The 17,490-nt window shown below is 39.6% G+C and overlaps 1 protein-coding gene across 1 annotated transcript in view; it reads right to left on the bottom strand.

Annotated features, from left to right (window-relative positions):
* Positions 1-16,517, bottom strand: part of LOC311302141 (sushi, von Willebrand factor type A, EGF and pentraxin domain-containing protein 1) — a 30,703-nt gene extending 14,186 nt beyond the window's left edge. The window contains exons 1-11 of the mRNA XM_084427784.1: positions 16,329-16,517; positions 15,412-15,618; positions 15,224-15,320; positions 14,290-14,363; positions 13,153-13,368; positions 12,087-12,284; positions 11,634-11,822; positions 9,393-9,578; positions 8,660-8,756; positions 7,596-7,669; positions 3,267-3,446 (exon numbers count right to left, since the gene is read on the bottom strand). Coding sequence (XP_084283910.1) covers positions 3,267-3,446; positions 7,596-7,669; positions 8,660-8,756; positions 9,393-9,578; positions 11,634-11,822; positions 12,087-12,284; positions 13,153-13,368; positions 14,290-14,363; positions 15,224-15,320; positions 15,412-15,618; positions 16,329-16,380 — 1,570 coding nt within the window. The 5' untranslated portion in view covers positions 16,381-16,517. The remainder of the gene's footprint in view (positions 1-3,266; positions 3,447-7,595; positions 7,670-8,659; positions 8,757-9,392; positions 9,579-11,633; positions 11,823-12,086; positions 12,285-13,152; positions 13,369-14,289; positions 14,364-15,223; positions 15,321-15,411; positions 15,619-16,328) is intronic.
* Between the last annotated feature and the right edge of the window lie 973 nt (positions 16,518-17,490).

Here is a 17,490-nt window from a genome sequence, read left to right as displayed (position 1 = left end):
GACTCCACGCCTGTGTCTTCAGACAAGATGGCCGACTCCACACCTGTGTCTTCGGACAAGATGGCCACCGCCGAGCCAGTGTCTCAGGACAAGATGGTCTCCGCCGAACCAGTGTCTCGGGACAAGATGGTCTCCGCCGAGCCAGTGTCCTCAGCAGAGTTACCCTCAGCAGAGATGGCTGCCGACATGCCTTTCCCTGAGCCGGTGTCTGTTCCAGATCCAGAGCCGGAGCCAGTGTCTGTGTCTGTTCCAGTTCCTGAGCCGGAGCCTGTGTCTGTGTCTGTTCCTGAGCCAGAGCCAGAGCCAGTGGTGCCAGTTCCAGTGCCAGTTCCGGTGGTACCAGTTCCAGTGCCAGTTCCAGTTCCCGAGCCGTTGGTGTCTGTTCCAGTTCCTCCGCCGTGGCCGCCCGAGGGGTCTTCACCGCCGTGGCCGCCCGAGGGGTCTTCACCGCCGTGGCCGCCCGAGGGGTCTTCACCGCCGTGGCCGCCCGAGGGGTCTTCACCGCCGTGGCCGCCCGAGGGGTCTTCACCGCCGTGGCCGCCCGAGGGAAAGTCTCCGCCCAGGCCGCCTGAAGGTTCGTCTCCGCCCAGGCCGCCTGAAGGTTCGTCTCCGCCCTGGCCGCCTGAAGGTTCGTCTCCTCCTTGGCCGCCTGAATGGTCGTCTCCGCCCTGGCCGCCTGAAGGTTCGTCTCCTCCCTGGCCGCCTGAAGGGTTGTCTCCTCCCTGGCCGCCTGAAGGGTTGTCTCCCCCCTGGTCGCCTGCCCAGCCTGCTCCGCCCTGGTCGCCTGCCCAGCCTGCGCCGCCCTGGTCGCCTGCACACCCTGCTCCACCCTGGTCACCTGCACAGCCTGATCCGCCCTGGCCTCCCATCCTGCTGCAGTATCCAGGTCCTCTGCCGCTCCACGGGCCTGGCCCTCCATCCCGCCCCCGGGTCCGCCTCCGCTCCACCTCCCTCCTGGACAGTTTAGGAGCGTCTGGAATCCGCTCCTTAAAGGGGGGGCTATGTAACGATCACCAGCTGGAGTGCCCTTGAGAGCCACCAGAGGGCACTCCACATAAGACTCTCCTATTCACTCACAAACTACAATTCCCATAACTCACTGCCTGGACTCATCATCACTAATCACTGATCACATTCACCTGTACCTCATTCACTGATTGTATTCACCTGTCTCATCCTGTTAGTCTGTCTATTTATACCATGTTCATTCATTCACTCACTGCGAAGTCCTGTTGTACTGTCAGTCTGCATTTCCGAGCGTTTATTCCGTGTTTTGTTTTCTGTGTTGACCCTGGACTGTTTATTGGACTCTGTTTATTGCCGCCTGCCTTGACCACTGCCTGTTTACTGGTTTACGAATTTGGATTACCCTTATTTAATAAAGCTGCATTTGGATCGATCTTCTTGTCTCTGAGCATTCATGACACTTTGACACCCCCTCATGGGCAATCTATTCTCCATGAAGAATATCTTGACATAAAAGCAATAGATTATGTTAATTTTGGGCTCATTTTAATTGTAATAATATGCTGTAAAAAATGAAGTGCCATTTTTAATGATCTGTGAATGTTTCATGAGCTGTATGATGTTTTTGACACATTGCAGTACATTATTTTATAGATTATGAAAAAAAAGAAATTCTATTTATCAGCAAATAACTCAGCAATACTTAAGAGTTTTTCAAAGTGGATACATTCACTGTAAAGTTCAGACTCTAAGCTTTCAAATGACATCAGCTTTGTGTTAATCAAGGCAAGATTTTTGAAAAATATGGTAATGAATATTTTCGTAGCTAGGCGGCGCCTGCTGGCGGTACACTCGGTTTTAGAGGGATTACTCAGCACTCGTTAGGAGTAAATAAATGTGATTAGATGCATTAAAAAGCTGAGATCCTAAGCTTTAAAATGATATATAATTTGTGTCGTTCCATTCAGTGGTTGCTTAGTAATTAATTTTTTTCTTTCCGAATGGGAATAAATAAAATAAATAAATAAAAAAGCTATAGGCCGCCTATAGGCGGTTATAGGACATGACACATATTTATACATTTTCAAGCCACTAGATGGCGCTCTTCTCACTTGAATTTTTTTTTTTTTTAGGCCTGCACTCTATTTTGATGTGAAATGTTGCATTTATTGAAAAAAAATGTAAATTAAAATAAAATAAAAATATATATATATTAATTCTAATGGAAAAAATAGCTCATAAAAATTACATAATTAATGCAAAGTATCATAAAAATCTCTAAAAATTCTAAATAATAATCAGAAAATATTATAGAACAAAAATATATTTGATTGGTTATCCTGGGAAAAAATAAAGTTAAATTATAAGGCTTCGTCCGTTTTTGACCGGGAGGAAGCTAAGTTTGACCCATTTACGAAGAAGCCCAGAGGGTTAAACAGGTCAAATCAAATTCCTTAATGTTTAAAGATAACAGAAATAAAAGAGCATTTATTAAAGCAAAGTTGCAAAAACATTTTCATTTCACATGTGAACGGGAGTTTCTTAAAGGAGCAGCGTCAAAAAAAACAGACCATTCTAAAGGTCAGAGAAAGGGTTAAAAATGGTCATGAAGCTCGCATGGTTTTTCCAGCTCGCAAGCCAACGGAGAGTTTCTAGACGACACTGTCTGCAAAATACATTTTGCTGCCGCTAGGGTGCGTCTAGATTTCTAGGCTATGTAGTTGTTGCTGAGTTTGGTTTGTGTTGTTCATGTTCGAGAAGACGCTGTTTTCTGCTCGGTGAAAGCAAATCCACTTTGATGCACTTCCAAAGGATGAGATAGATACGGTAAACCCGACGGCGTCATTACTGTTCGTATCACTGTGTATCATGTGCTGAGGACGAGCTGAAATTCAGATATGGTAAGGAGCGTTTGGTTTCCGACCAATCACAACATGCTGGGCAATCTGACCAATCAGAGGGGAGCAGGCTCACAGAAAGGAGGAGTTCAGAGAGACTGAATCCTTTATCGAACCGTTTCAGACACGGAGAAAAGAGCTGATGCTGCAATGGATACTATGAGAAAATGAAAGTGCTTGAACATTTTGATGCATGTAAACCTGTTCTATGAGACTCCACAACAAATCTAAGAATCTAAGAATAGCATAATAGGGGCACTTTAAAAATGATGCACTTTTCCTGTATGCATGGCCAAATAAATCATTGTGCACAGTAGAAACTTTGGTTGGTTCATCTAACCCAACCTGAAAACCTAAAATATCATAAAATACACAACTTCATGCATACGTTTTAATAGTTACCTTTACACTCCGGAGGCGGGGCGCTCCACGTGCCCTTCTGTGTGCAGTAAAGCTCTCTCGCACCAATCAGAGCGCCAGAACGGCAGTGATAGGACACCACGTGACCGAAGGGAACATGGTCGTATATGGGCTCAGAGATCTCAGCATACTGGACCTCTGGGGGTGGAGGACAGTGAACCGCTGCAAAACACACAAACACTGAATATTAATTCCTAATTCTAACCCTAATTCCTAACCCTAACACACTGTCATCAGAGATGGGAAACAATCCAATCCTAGATTATGAATATCCCATAGGAATCGACCCGTGTTGACTTGTCTCTGAAATCGCTCACTTGTTTACTCGTTCTCTAAACCCTATATAATGATTGACAGTTGAGTGCACTACATCAGCAAGGAGTGAACGAAACGAAGCGAGGAATTCGGACACGACAAATTTGTTACATGACTTTATCCTACATGTAGATTTCTTAAAAAACAGTCATAGTAACTTCATATTGTAATTATACATACGCCAGTGCCAGTTAATGCAACATTAATTTGGTTTTGCATGGTTACTCTAATATTAGTTCATAATCATTCAAACTAATCAAAAAAGCTTGCAGCAAGAATAAACACATTAGTGTACATTATTGTTTTTAGTATCTTGACTCTCCTGTGTAAGCAGCTGTTAGACGAGAGATGATCATGGATGTTTAGCGGCGTCACCCGACCGATATAATTAGATGAATTCATTAAACAATACATCACATTCGCTCTCATTTAATAATATTCATCCGCGGCTGTTTCTTCTATCAGTCTGAGAGTTTGACTGAGAAAGCCAGAGAAGAGCAGAAGCAGGAGACGAAGTGATGATAATAAAAGAGCAAAGTTGATTGAATAATCTTAGTTGCGTGTGTTTCAATGCTCAGACTTCATTTAGATGTTACACTCCACAAAGCTCTGACTTCCTCTGTCTCGTACGATTCCAACAAGTGTTGTTATACCAAGGGGAAAACAATGGAAAATGATTGCGTCACAACATCGTCCTGTGACATTATAACCACACAATCATGAGATTTAACAACAATAGCAAGCATTGCAAGACCAAGGAAATAAGTAAAATAAGTACGACATCAATGAAAAGAAATAATAAAATTATTAAACGATAAATTATGTTAATCAAATAATAATAATATGAATAAATGATGAATCAAATGACAACTACATAAATGACAAATATAAAAAGAAAGAACACTGCTTATAGTAAAACAGGTTGTTATTTAAAACCCTTCGATCCTTCAACGCTAATAAAAGTGTGTTGTCTAATAAAGGGAATTTTAAGGCTAAGGATAAAAAGAATAAATTTAGTGTGCAATAACGACTGTAATCTTGTGTTCTATTGCTGACCCTGTTTAGATGTAAAGTAAATGGCATCTTTTGGTTTGCAATGGAGCACTTGCACGTTTGGAAATAGTACGTCTCACTTATTTCCGGTTATGTTTACTTTCAGTGTACTGTGGTCAATGAGTTGAACAAACGCCACCTAAAATGAGTGTCCGCAATAAGATTAAAAAAATTTGCAATTTTTATTGACAGGAGAAGGGATATTCTGATGTTTACTGTGTGCAGAATTTTCCAAACTTATCAGAACATGAAGTTTTGAATCCAACCCAAGCCAATCTGAGAAAGAAGCGGATGTTAAACATACACTCACCTAAAGGATTATTAAGGAACACCTGTTCAATTTCTCATTAATGCAATTATCTAATCAACCAATCACATGGCAGTTGCTTCAATGCATTTAGGGGTGTGGTCCTGGTCAAGACAATCTCCTGAACTCCAAACTGAATGTCAGAATGGGAAAGAAAGGTGATTTAAGCAATTTTGAGCGTGGCATGGTTGTTGGTGCCAGACGGGCCGGTCTGAGTATTTCACAATCTGCTCAGTTACTGGGATTTTCACGCACAACCATTTCTAGGGTTTACAAAGAATGGTGTGAAAAGGGAAAAACATCCAGTATGCGGCAGTCCTGTGGGTGAAAATGCCTTGTTGATGCTAGAGGTCAGAGGAGAATGGGCCGACTGATTCAAGCTGATAGAAGAGCAACTTTGACTGAAATAACCACTCGTTATAACCGAGGTATGCAGCAAAGCATTTGTGAAGCCACAACACGCACAACCTTGAGGCGGATGGGCTACAACAGCAGAAGACCCCACCGGGTACCACTCATCTCCACTACAAATAGGAAAAAGAGGCTACAATTTGCACGAGCTCACCAAAATTGGACAATTGAAGACTGGAAAAATGTTGCCTGGTCTGATGAGTCTCGATTTCTGTTGAGACATTCAGATGGTAGAGTCAGAATTTGGCGTAAACAGAATGAGAACATGGATCCATCATGCCTTGTTACCACTGTGCAGTCTGGTGGTGGTGGTGTAATGGTGTGGGGGATGTTTTCTTGGCACACTTTAGGCCCCTTAGTGCCAATTGGGCATCGTTTAAATGCCACGGCCTACCTGAGCATTGTTTCTGACCATGTTCATCCCTCTATGACCACCATGTACCCATCCTCTGATGGCTACTTCCACCAGGATAATGCACCATGTCACAAAGCTCAAATCATTTCAAATTGGTTTCTTGAAAAACATTTCTAAAGAATGCTTTCAGCACCTTGTTGAATCAATGCCACGTAGAATTAAGGCAGTTCTGAAGGCGAAAGGGGGTCAAACACAGTATTAGTATGGTGTTCCTAATAATCCTTTAGGTGAGTGCACGTCAGTGTTCGTCTAAACTAGTGACCGGGACGCTGAAGTGTGTGAGAACAGAGCAATAACATCAGTACGAACCACCAACATTTATTTATTTGGATTAAATATTTGAATCATTCTCATTTTTCAATGTCAAACTTTTCACTATTTACATGTTTATACCCAAAATGCTCTAATATTCAAAGTAGTTGACTGTCGTTCTCCTCTTCGCTGTGTGTGTTATTGATTAAATAGCCTAGCCTATTTAACATCGTTACCTCGCGAGCACTCATTCATTCAACTATTTTAAAAGACTGGAATAAACACCAGCGTGCACAAGCAATCCTTTTAATAGGCAATTTCATTTAAAATATAAACCCAAAAGGTATGAAATGGCAGAAAGAGAAAATAACTGTTAAAGGTGAACTAAGTAACTTTTTTACCTTAACTGAACAGCTTCGGAGTCATTGGAATGGTTATATTACTTATTTCGGGTTGAATGGTGGTCGTTTCGCACCCCCCTGGTGCCCGTGAGCGGAAAATTCGCACTTGCAACTTTGAGACGGCGGGCCGCCGGCCGCCGCGTCAGGAAGTATCGCGTGATATCAGGTCTCGCGATGTAAACAATTGCTTTACGGCCAAAAGAAATCTGCTCAAATACTGTCATTATTGCGCTCCCTCACGCTGTCCGAACCCGAAGGAAGAAGACGTTTTAAAGAATGTCCCATCTGCTTTGATGTCGTTGATCTACTAGCCTCTGGTGTCTGAGAATCACCAAAGAGTTTTTACAACAGTGTTGTCAAATATCTATTCCGAAGCTGTGGGGGGAGCTCTACAGAGAAACCTGCGAGCAAAAAGCGAGAATACAGCGAAGAAATCCCGAAGCTACTGAGTGCTGCTTTAATGAGAAGACGAGCATATAGGACTGATCCAGCTTAGTGGATAAATATATTTAGCTATCGTCACCTTCCGACAATAATTGCTTAAGTCATTTTTTTACAAAAATGATTTTTTTGCAGAAGTCATTTCCTCATGATGCTGGCCACCTCTGGTAAAATCGCCCACATCCTCAGTTGAACAGATCATGCAATTCTACCCCTGTGGTATAATGGCCTATGTCAAGAGTGTGACTTTGTGACCGTTTTATTTTGCCTAAGTCAAAAGACAATGAGACTTAGGCAATTTTACAAGCTTTTCAAGATGGCAGCTGCATCAAGAAGAACGAAAATCTACTCAACCGTTTTTTGTGTTTTCTGAGAAACCTGAAAAAAATGACTTAGGCAATTATTTTAGGAAGGTGACGCTATGTATTATTCAGAATGCACAGTTGGAAAGAAAATATATTTATAGGAACATTTCAGCAGGCTCAAGATAATTAACACAGAGATCATTATTCATTGTTTTAATCAATTAGCAGCCATAAAACATAGTGATAGTCTGCATTCTCGCTGAACGCTCTAACCGCAAACTCCCGATATGGACTAACTAGAACGCGGAAGTAGTTGTGCAAGTAGTCCATTGTGTTATTTAAAGCATTGAGTCGAGATTCAGATATGAAATCAAGCTATAGAATAATCCAAAATCTCATAAAGCATCATACGCTCGCACACAGGGATCCTTCCATCCCAGCCTTTATCCCGGCAGGTCAGCATCTGTGGGCCAATCAGCTCATACCTAAAGAGAGCGAACAGAGAAAAAAATAAATAAAAAAGAAACAAAGATGGATGAATGTCTAATCTTCCACAATGTGTCTCTGCTCCAAACACTAGTGAGCTGCCTTCACTATTATAAAGCATCTTTCTGTTTTGGCATAGATGGTTCCATGAAGAACCTCAAACACCCATAGAATATTTCCATTCCACAAAAGGTTCTTTAGATTGATCAAATAACGGTTCTTTTACGAACCGATCACTGAAAGGGTCTTTGGGGAGCCCGAAATTGTTCAATGATATAATACAAGAACCATTTTTGGTTCCCCAAAGACGATTTCTCTTCGTGTGAAGAGCATTTTAATAATCTAAAGAACCTTTTCCCATCATCAATAGCCTTTAGTGGAACGGAACAATCCCATGGATGTTAAAGGTTCTTAATGGAATTATCAATGCCAAAAAAGAAGCTTTATTTTTCAGAGTGTAGGCCGCTGTCTTCTATCTAAATGATCTGGAATGTTCTACACGTTTCAGCAAAGGTCAAATGGATTACCAGCACCAAAAATGACTAGATTTATTTATGGAGAAGAGGGAAAAAACATTCTTGCGGAAAGGGTGAAGCTGATTGGTTGGTTCTTGTCACATTGCGGAGTTCTGAAAAGAACTTTTCATCTTGCTGTGACATTATAATAAGCGTGCAAAAGACGAAACGTGAAAGGCCCTGATTGAATTTGGCTTTAGCAATGCTTGCAAAAGCATGAACATACTGTGCATAGATTTGTTTTGCTTTTTGGTACTGAATAAAATTGTAAGTATAATCAACAATTCTTTTAAGTCATTGCAGTGCATAATGGGATTGTCGTATGCAAATGTGCAATAGACACCTACCTCTTTACGTACCTTAAAATGCTGCGTATTTTTGCTTTTATAGCTTTTGGAGCAGAGCCCTTGATTTAGTCCAGGCATAGTGTCTTATGTAAATTTAACAAAACTCAAAAGGAAGCATTATAATCACCCTTCTTGACAGATGGCTTTAGCTGAATCTCCGAATGACACTCCTGTGTACTCAAATCGGCCATTAGGAATCTCTCCAGCAGATCCGCATCTTTTCCCTTTTGATACAAACATATTTTTTTATTATTTTATCACATCAGGAAAGTCAAGAAGGTAATATCAGTCTGGTATCCAAAACTTTCATTAACTACCTCCTATTAAATGTCTCTGGATATGAAGGCAGAAAGCAGGTGTATGGTTACTCTAGCAAGAAATGTATGGTTGCTCTCCTGAAGCTCACACACACACACACACACACACACACACACACACACACACACACACACACACACACACACACATTCTTGTACATCTATCTTTGTGAGGACATTCATTAACACAATGCAATCTCAAGCCGCTTACCCTAACCTTACCCATCCCAACTAAGTGCCTAACCCGAACCCTGACCCTAAACCTATACCCTTAACCTAATTATAACCTTATCCCTAAAACCAAGTCTTGACCCTCAAACAGGCCTTTAAACGGCTCTCAGAAAGTGAGGACCGGCCAAAATGTCCTCACTTTACTCTCTTTGTCCTCACTCCAATGGTCTAAAACTCAAACTGGTCCTCACAAAGATAGTTGTACAAGTACACACACACACATACACGCACACACACACACAGCTAAGAATCCTTAGATCCTTCAAAATAATAAGTGGGAGCAAATGTTAAAATGTTCACTTTAAAACACACGTTCACATTGGATCCGCAGCGGTGTCCACTGGCCAGCTTGACAGCGTATACTGTCGCTCCCTCTGACCCGCCGGTATCCTAAACCGCATCGGTAACGGATGAGAACGCCAGACGGGTACTCTCTCAGCGCGGAGGACTCGTCTCTGAGCTCCGCCTTGGGGTGTGACGGAGCTGGGCCACATTTACCTGTGGGAAATGAGTTTTAAGCACTGAATCTTGTCCATATTAATCACTGATCTCAACAACAGAGACAATACTAAAAGAAAGCTGGTCTTTAAAAAGAAGGAAACACTAGTAAACATAACCTGAATTTGGAATGGAAAACTAACATGTAACATGAGTACTGTGTTTCAGTTATGTTTTCCCTGTGCCTGTCATTTGACCCAGGCCTTGTCTAATACGGTTTAAAAACGATGATGTAAAGTTTAGTCATGTGACCCATATTGAACCCATAGATATTCATGTTTATACCGGTATTGTGCCTGTTATGTGCTATTCACTTTCACACGGTTGCTAAAATATGTTGCTTTGCACACTCTTCATATCACAGTCCTGCAAAGATGACAGAAAATGTACTTACATCTGCTGTCCTGCGGCAAAACATGAACGCAGTCGCGTTTTAGACCAAACATATAACGGTGACTGAGTGCGACCGAACGCATCAGCGAATGCGGAGATATTTTGCTAAATAAAATGATGAATTGCGTGATAACTTAATTATGTATTGTTCTGTATGAGCTTTTATAAGGGTTTACTCATGCGCTGTGAGGTGAATTCAGTGTTTTCCGAGAAACTTTTGGAAAACGCTAGTGTGGACGGAGAGTGTTTTGAAACGAAAACTCAGTTTTTAAATCTATCCGGATTAGTGTAGATGTATCCCCAGTTTCCCAGTGTGTCTGATGATGTATTCCGTTCATCTGTTGTTATATTAATGAACTGGTTAGTCCCTGTTAAGCCCTGAGTTGTCCTCTGTTCCTTGTCCTGTCTCGTTAATGTGTCGGTTGTATTTGTCTGCAGTTCTCAATTGTGTTATTAAAAGATTATAGTTTTGTGTTTCCTCGTGCGCTACTGTAACCACCCGTGACACATACAACTTAAACTATTATTGCAGTATATAGTGCAGACTGAATTCCTTACAAGCACACTGCATGAGAAACAGTAAGTATCCCATAATGCAACACACTCAACTTCCATTTCAAGGGTGAATGAAGTGAACACTAATTTCCCCCCACATTTTTTTTAAATATAAGAAATACAATAGACCATTTTATATATATGAAGACTTCAGATGCAAAATCCTCTGTGCCATCTGAAATGTTCTTCTAGAATGATAATTTTTATCAAGCTCGTATGGTTAAGTTCAGTAATTTCACTTTAATGACAATTAATGGGTCATTTTCATTGCCATTTAAGTGAAATAACTGAACATAAACATACAAGCTTGATCTAGATCTATCATTCTAGAAGAACATTTCAGATGGCACTTAGAGGCTTTTGCATCTGAAGTCTTCGTATATAGGCTATATATATATATATATATATATTTTTTTTTTTTTTTTTCGTATTGGTCTATTGTATTTCTTATGTCTAAAAAAAAAAAATACAGTAAAACCAGTAATATTGTGACAATATTATTTCAAGTTAAAATAATTGTTTTCTGTTTTAATATAATTTGAAATGTAATTTTTTCCTGTGATGCAAAGCTGAATATCCAGTAGCGATTACTGTCACATGATCCTTCAGATCTTTTAGCAAGGAAGCATTCATTTATCAAACGTGACAGTAAAGACATTTATAATGTTACAAAAATGTTCCATTTTAAAGAAATGCTGTTTTTTAACCTTCTATTCATCAAAGAATATAATATCAGTCAGTCGTGACATTCCAAGGTCAGTTATTCCAAGATTGCAACACTGCATAATGATAAGTTATCCCTTAAACGTCCTTCTTGTTTGAACTTGTTTGTCTTCTAAGGTTCAAAGCTGCTAGAAACTGTTTTTCTTCGCATTTAATGAGCTAATAAAATATTTAAATTTAAATGAATATTATGTCTTATTATTAACTCGTGTGGAAAGTAGACGTGTAATAAGCAAGATAATGAACATCCGGCCGTAATTAACCCCTTCAGTGTGATATAAGTCAGGGTCCTGATCACCTTGTCAGGGTTTTGAGGTCATGTGACTACAAAGCAATACTACTGTTTGAAACTTTTTTATGGTTTCAACACATTAATGCACCAACCAGTAGCTGAAATCATTTTAGGGCGACACTCAGGCAAGCCCTGCCATTGGCCGTCTGGCCCACATGTGACCTGTGGTGGGCCAATCAGATCAAAGCCCTCACTGCAGCTGACGTCCACTGTGGATTTGTACAGAACACTAGATCCATGTATCCTTCCGTTTGCCACAGTAAGTGCTGAACAGCGGATCACTGATAATAAACAAGGGTAAAAATACTCTTACTGCTTTTATTTGTAGTGAAGAACAATTTGCATTCATATTTATGCATTTAGCAGACACATTTTTATCCAATGGCTACATTTAAAACGTATATTTGTTTACCAGCTTGTTTAGATACATGTTCTTCTTTATCAGGATGCAATTTTGAAAGAGCTAATGTTATCAGGATAAAATTACTTTATTCACAGTATTAAATGCAATTAAAAAAAAATCCCCAAACATCATTTGTGCTTACTTTGACACTTCGGCTCATGTGGGAACCATTTGGCGCTGGTGTTACACATGAAAACTCCAGATCCGTTGAATCCCTCATTGCAGGTGACGGACACGGAGTCTCCCGGCACGTAAACAGACTTAGGCTTTTCCACTGAACCACTTTTTCCCATTTCAGGAGTGGGACATGTTTTGAGATCAACAACTCTTGATAATAAAACTTTTGAGATGAAGGAAAAACAAGGAGAAAGACAGAAGTGAAGTGAATATTATTCATACAACACATTTAAACAGGTCAAATCAAATGTTCCTTAATGTTTAAAGATAACAGGAATAAAAGAGCATTTATTAAAGCAAAGTTGCAAAAACATTTTCATTTCACATGTGAACGGGAGTTTCTTAAAGGAGCAGCGTCAAAAAAACAGACCATTCTAAAGGTCAGAGAAAGGGTTGAAAATGGTCATGAAAAAATGTAAACATATTGTTTTTGGCACACAAAAAAATCACCAAGACTATAAGATGATCTTTTCCAACCAAAATTCAATATTTATCCAATGTAGGAGGCTGACATCAAGCCAATGTTGGGTTTTGACATTAACCTGATTTCACCAAAATTGAACATCTGCCCAATGTTGGAGTCCAACATCTTTCTGATGTTATATTGAGTTTAGAGCAAGAAACTACCTTTAGTGAGCAGAATGCATTCTTCGTATCACTTGAAATGAAACAAACAGATCACGTATTCAAACCAGCGCCGCATCTGAAATCGCATACTCTCTTGAGTAGGTACTTATTTTGAATAATTAATAACTTCACGCTAAAAAAGTATGTTCTATATATTATGAATTTAATCTGAACATACCATACATCCACCATGTTGTCATTACATCCTACTCTACATGTGCGTCACTTTAAAGCCATTCACAAATGCTCTCCCGTGGCCTCATGGGATAGTAAAGTGTCCATGCGCATTTCACAATCACAATGAGTACTGTGAATTATTTTGTCACATACTGTCTTTGCCTTCTATATAGTATCGAAGTATGCGATTTTGGATGCAGCCCAAGTGTGAAAACAGACTTAATTACCTTTAGGGTGACACTCAGGCAAGTTCAGCCATTGGCCATCTGGTCCACATGTGACCGCTGATGAGCCAATCAGATCAAATCCCTCACTGCAGGTGATGGTTACGGTGTCTAGGGGTGTGTACTGTGTCCTCTCTCCGGGATAAATCCTTCGGTTTGCCACATCAGGCGCTGGACAGATGATCTTTGACACTAAACCAGGCAGGGGCGTAGCCAGAACTTTTTTTCCAGGAGTAGCCAAATAAGACCCAGTGATTTTATAGGGGTGGCAAAAAATAATGAATTAATTCCTGCTTCAAATCTAGAGAAAATCAATTAACATGCAAACTGTGATCGTGTATAGCCTGCGTGTAATAGGCTGCCTTAAAACGGATGTGGAATGGCACACATAAAACTAATTTCATGTAACTGCATCTGGATCATTGTTCCTATCTAATGATTGCATTTTTGCCTGACATAAATTCTCTTCCATACCCATAGACAAGGAGTCTCCCACACAAACGCGATCAATCACCGGTAGAGCTCCTTGAGTAGCCTATAATCGATTAAACGGCTTACAGCTCTTAGTAAACATTCATTTAGCAAAGTACAAATGCAAATGGCTGCGCATTTCTTTGTGCTATCACAGGATATGTGAGTAATACAGGCTACTGTCTGTGTGTGTGTGTGTGTGTGTGTGTGTGAGAGGGGGGTATAACCATGTTAATTTTGTTAAATAATTTTGCTATCATTTTTTCCATATTAATAGGTGAAGTGAGAATTTAGTTCAGCTGGAGTGTGAACATTGCCTTTGCTTTGTGCCAGTGTCATAGTTCTTTGAACGGAAAAAAAGACAAAAACTTGACGTGTTTCCCCAAAAGCTTCTGATGATGAATTACCAGTAAACACCACTAGAGGACGATAATAAACTGCATAATAAAAGAGCCCAATTCTTGGAAAACCCACCTCTGATTTGAGTCAAACTCAATAGATCAAAGCGGATTTACTGCCATACAATCCTCTTACGCCTAATGCACTGTAAAGGTCTGGTGAAACGCTACTGCATCATGCTTATGGTTTTTAGAAGACATAATTGCATTTTATGAGTGTGTGTATTGGGGTGGTTGGGGTGATTTTAACATGACAAAGGGTTAAAATCACCTTCACAGATGGGGTCTGTCCCGTTCCAACCATTTTCCAGACACATACGGACATTTTCTCCTCTCAAAACATATCTGCATGAGAAAATAAGTATATTAATAACAGAAAAAAAGACATAAAACATCATGAAAGGGAAACATTATTAGCCTGGTTTGATAATAAACCATTTAATAAAGGGAGGTAATGAACGAAGGTCTTACGCGGTTGGAACAACATGAGGGTGAGTAATTACTGACAGAATTTAAATTTTTGGGTGAACTAACCCTTTAACCACATCAATACTTATTCAACCCTCTTCACTTGTTCTACCTGCTCTATTTATTCTCATATAACCATGTTTTCTTATGGACTTCAGACATTAAAGTTGCTCTAAGCGATTTCACGCGTTTTTTAGGCCGAAATTTTTTTTGTCACATATAGCAAACATCTCCTCACTATCTGCTAGCTGCCTGTCCCCTGAACACACTGTAAAGAAACGCAGTCTCTGTAGACAGCTCAGGCTCCACAAACGGCAAGAAAAACAAACTGGCCCAGCCTGGACCACGAAACATAACAAACAGTGTTCCAGCCAATAACCGACAATAATGATTTGGGGGTGGGGTTTTGGGGGGTTAGTGTGCGTGCACATGAAGGGGGGAGTGGAGGAGAGAGAAGCAGGAAGAGGGAAGTTAGCTAGAGGAGAGATGTCCTAGACAACGACAACGACTAACGTTAGAATTATATTCTCTGGAATTTAGCTGACACACACATTTAAGAAATGCGCGTTCATGACTGTTTCAGGAAGCACGGAAGCGAGGGGGAGGGGACGGGATGAGGAGGAGGGAGGGTCGAGCTAGCCTCCGTTTTGTTTAACAATACTTCGAACGTCAACAAGAAGTGACGTCACCCAACATCGCTTAGAGCACCTTTAAGAATCAAAATAAGCTTTCAGTACCCTGGATTGCACATAGCAATGGCTTTATCACCGAACGATTGTCCATCTCGACTGTATTCGCCATTCTCTATGTCACCCAGCGCATTGCACTTTCTCTCTGTGAGAATAAATGAGAAAATATGAAAAGGTGGAGTGCAAAGAATAAATAAGAGATATTTCAGAGACATAGATAAACGGATTCATCTTACTTTGGCATTTCATGTTCAAGGTTGTCCAGTGTCCTTTCCTACAGAGTGATATTCGACTTCCATATGATTGTGAATAACCCCGAACACATCTATAAGCCACTTTTTCCTGGTCATTGAACACTACTTTATTAAGATATTTGGAGTCTAGCTGCTTGTCCAGATATTTGGTTGGTTCACCACATTTAGTTTGAACCCGTGAAATGGACACTGAAAAGCACAAAAATGATAGACATGAAAAAATGCTTTTCATATGATTAGGTAATGCAGCTTTTATTAGTTATGCATTTTGGCAACCATACTGAAAATAACACTGCAACTTAATCATCAATATGAAGTAAATACTGATAGTCTGAGTAAAGTGATTTGAGTGTAAATGTTGTAAAGAACTAATGACCTGCAACTGGAAGATATTATGCAATGCATGACTCTAGATGGCAGCAAATCTATTTTAATCGTTATGGGAAAACAAATTCTTAAGGTAACGTTATGCACAAGGAAATAAAATACCTCCAGTTACTTAACTTATAGCTGCAGCTTATATGACCTTATGTTTAACTTTATGTGTATGCCTCCAATAGCCTTGAATATTGATAAAACTGTTTATACATTATATTGTTGTTTTTTTAATCAGATGAGCCAGCTTACTGATCTGACAGGTGTCCATCACACTAGACAAATAAAGTTGTTTAAATACATTCAGCCATTAAACTGAATAGCCATAATCTCACACACATAACAAGTGGAAAATATATATAATAAAGTGTCTGGAATAGCGGATCACTGTGTCAATAAACGTTATACGTCGAGTGATGACACAGCGTGCCACGTTGAGTGCTCAAAGTTGTTGATTATAATGACGCGATCTAGTTAATGTAACCTTATAGCTTAACGTTATATTTAAAAGGTAGGCTACTCACCTACAAAATGCGCAAACACAAGTACGAGTATAATCCCCCAAACAGTCGCCATATTCACGGATTTCTGCAGACGAAGAGAAGGAGTCTGTCTGAAGGAAAACAAATAATGTGTTCAAATTACACTCCTAGTGCTTGTTAAGTGCTTATAACGTACGCCCGCTGTCGTGACGAAATCAAAACCCTGCCCTCATTCAGTGTAAATCCGCATAAACACTTCTATATTCGGTATAGTTCTTGTAAAACAACAATAAACGACCTACTCATTCAAATAATATCAATAAACTATAAACTAGAAAAAGGCGCGTTTCTGAATGGAACAGAACATAGGTCGTGGTTTTGACCCTCTGTGGCAAACATTATCCAATAAAACTAACTATCAGCAGTGACTAATTGAATATAGTTACGAAAATTAACCATGTTTTTTTGTTTGTTTTTTGTAAAAGTGTAACCATGTTTTTTTTGGCGGATTGACTACCATTTGTATACAAATACCTATTGTAAACCATTTTATTAAACTAAAATTAACCATGTTTTTTTTTTACAACAATAAAAAAAAAAAAGTAAAAAAAACATGGTTAGCCTAGTTAAACCATGTTTTATTTTATTTAATTTGTTGTAAAACTATGATTAATTTTTGTATTCGATCACATACTAATACATTAATGAACAAAATAACATGTAAATAAATTAGTAACAGATAATGAAGGAATAAATGTAAAATAGTAACAGATGATAAAGGAATCAATGTTAAAACATGCCTAACAATACACTGTGAATTCACTTTATAGTCAAGTCAAGTCAAGTATATTTGTATAGCGCTTTTCACAATACAGATTGTATCAAAGCAGCTTCACAGTATTAAATTAAAATAATACAACAAGGTTTGTTTCTAGTGGAATTTATTGATAAAATCAAATTAGATATCCCCAGAATATCCCCAACTGAGCAAGCCAAAGGCAACAGTGGCAAGGAACCGAAAAACTCCATCAAGTGACCTAATGGTGTCCTAAAACTCCATCAGGTGACCCAATGGAGAAAAAAAACCTTGGGAGAACCCAGGCTCAGTCGGGGGCCAGTTCTCCTCTGGCGTTTATTAACTAGAGGCCGGATTGTAATTTGAACTGTAAGATTAAAAAATATTATATGAATGCCTGGCTGAAGA

This window comes from Rutilus rutilus, assembly GCF_951802725.1.
Source record: "Rutilus rutilus genome assembly, chromosome: 13".
NCBI lineage: Eukaryota > Metazoa > Chordata > Actinopteri > Cypriniformes > Leuciscidae > Rutilus > Rutilus rutilus.
This window is presented reverse-complemented; position numbering and strand designations above follow the sequence as displayed.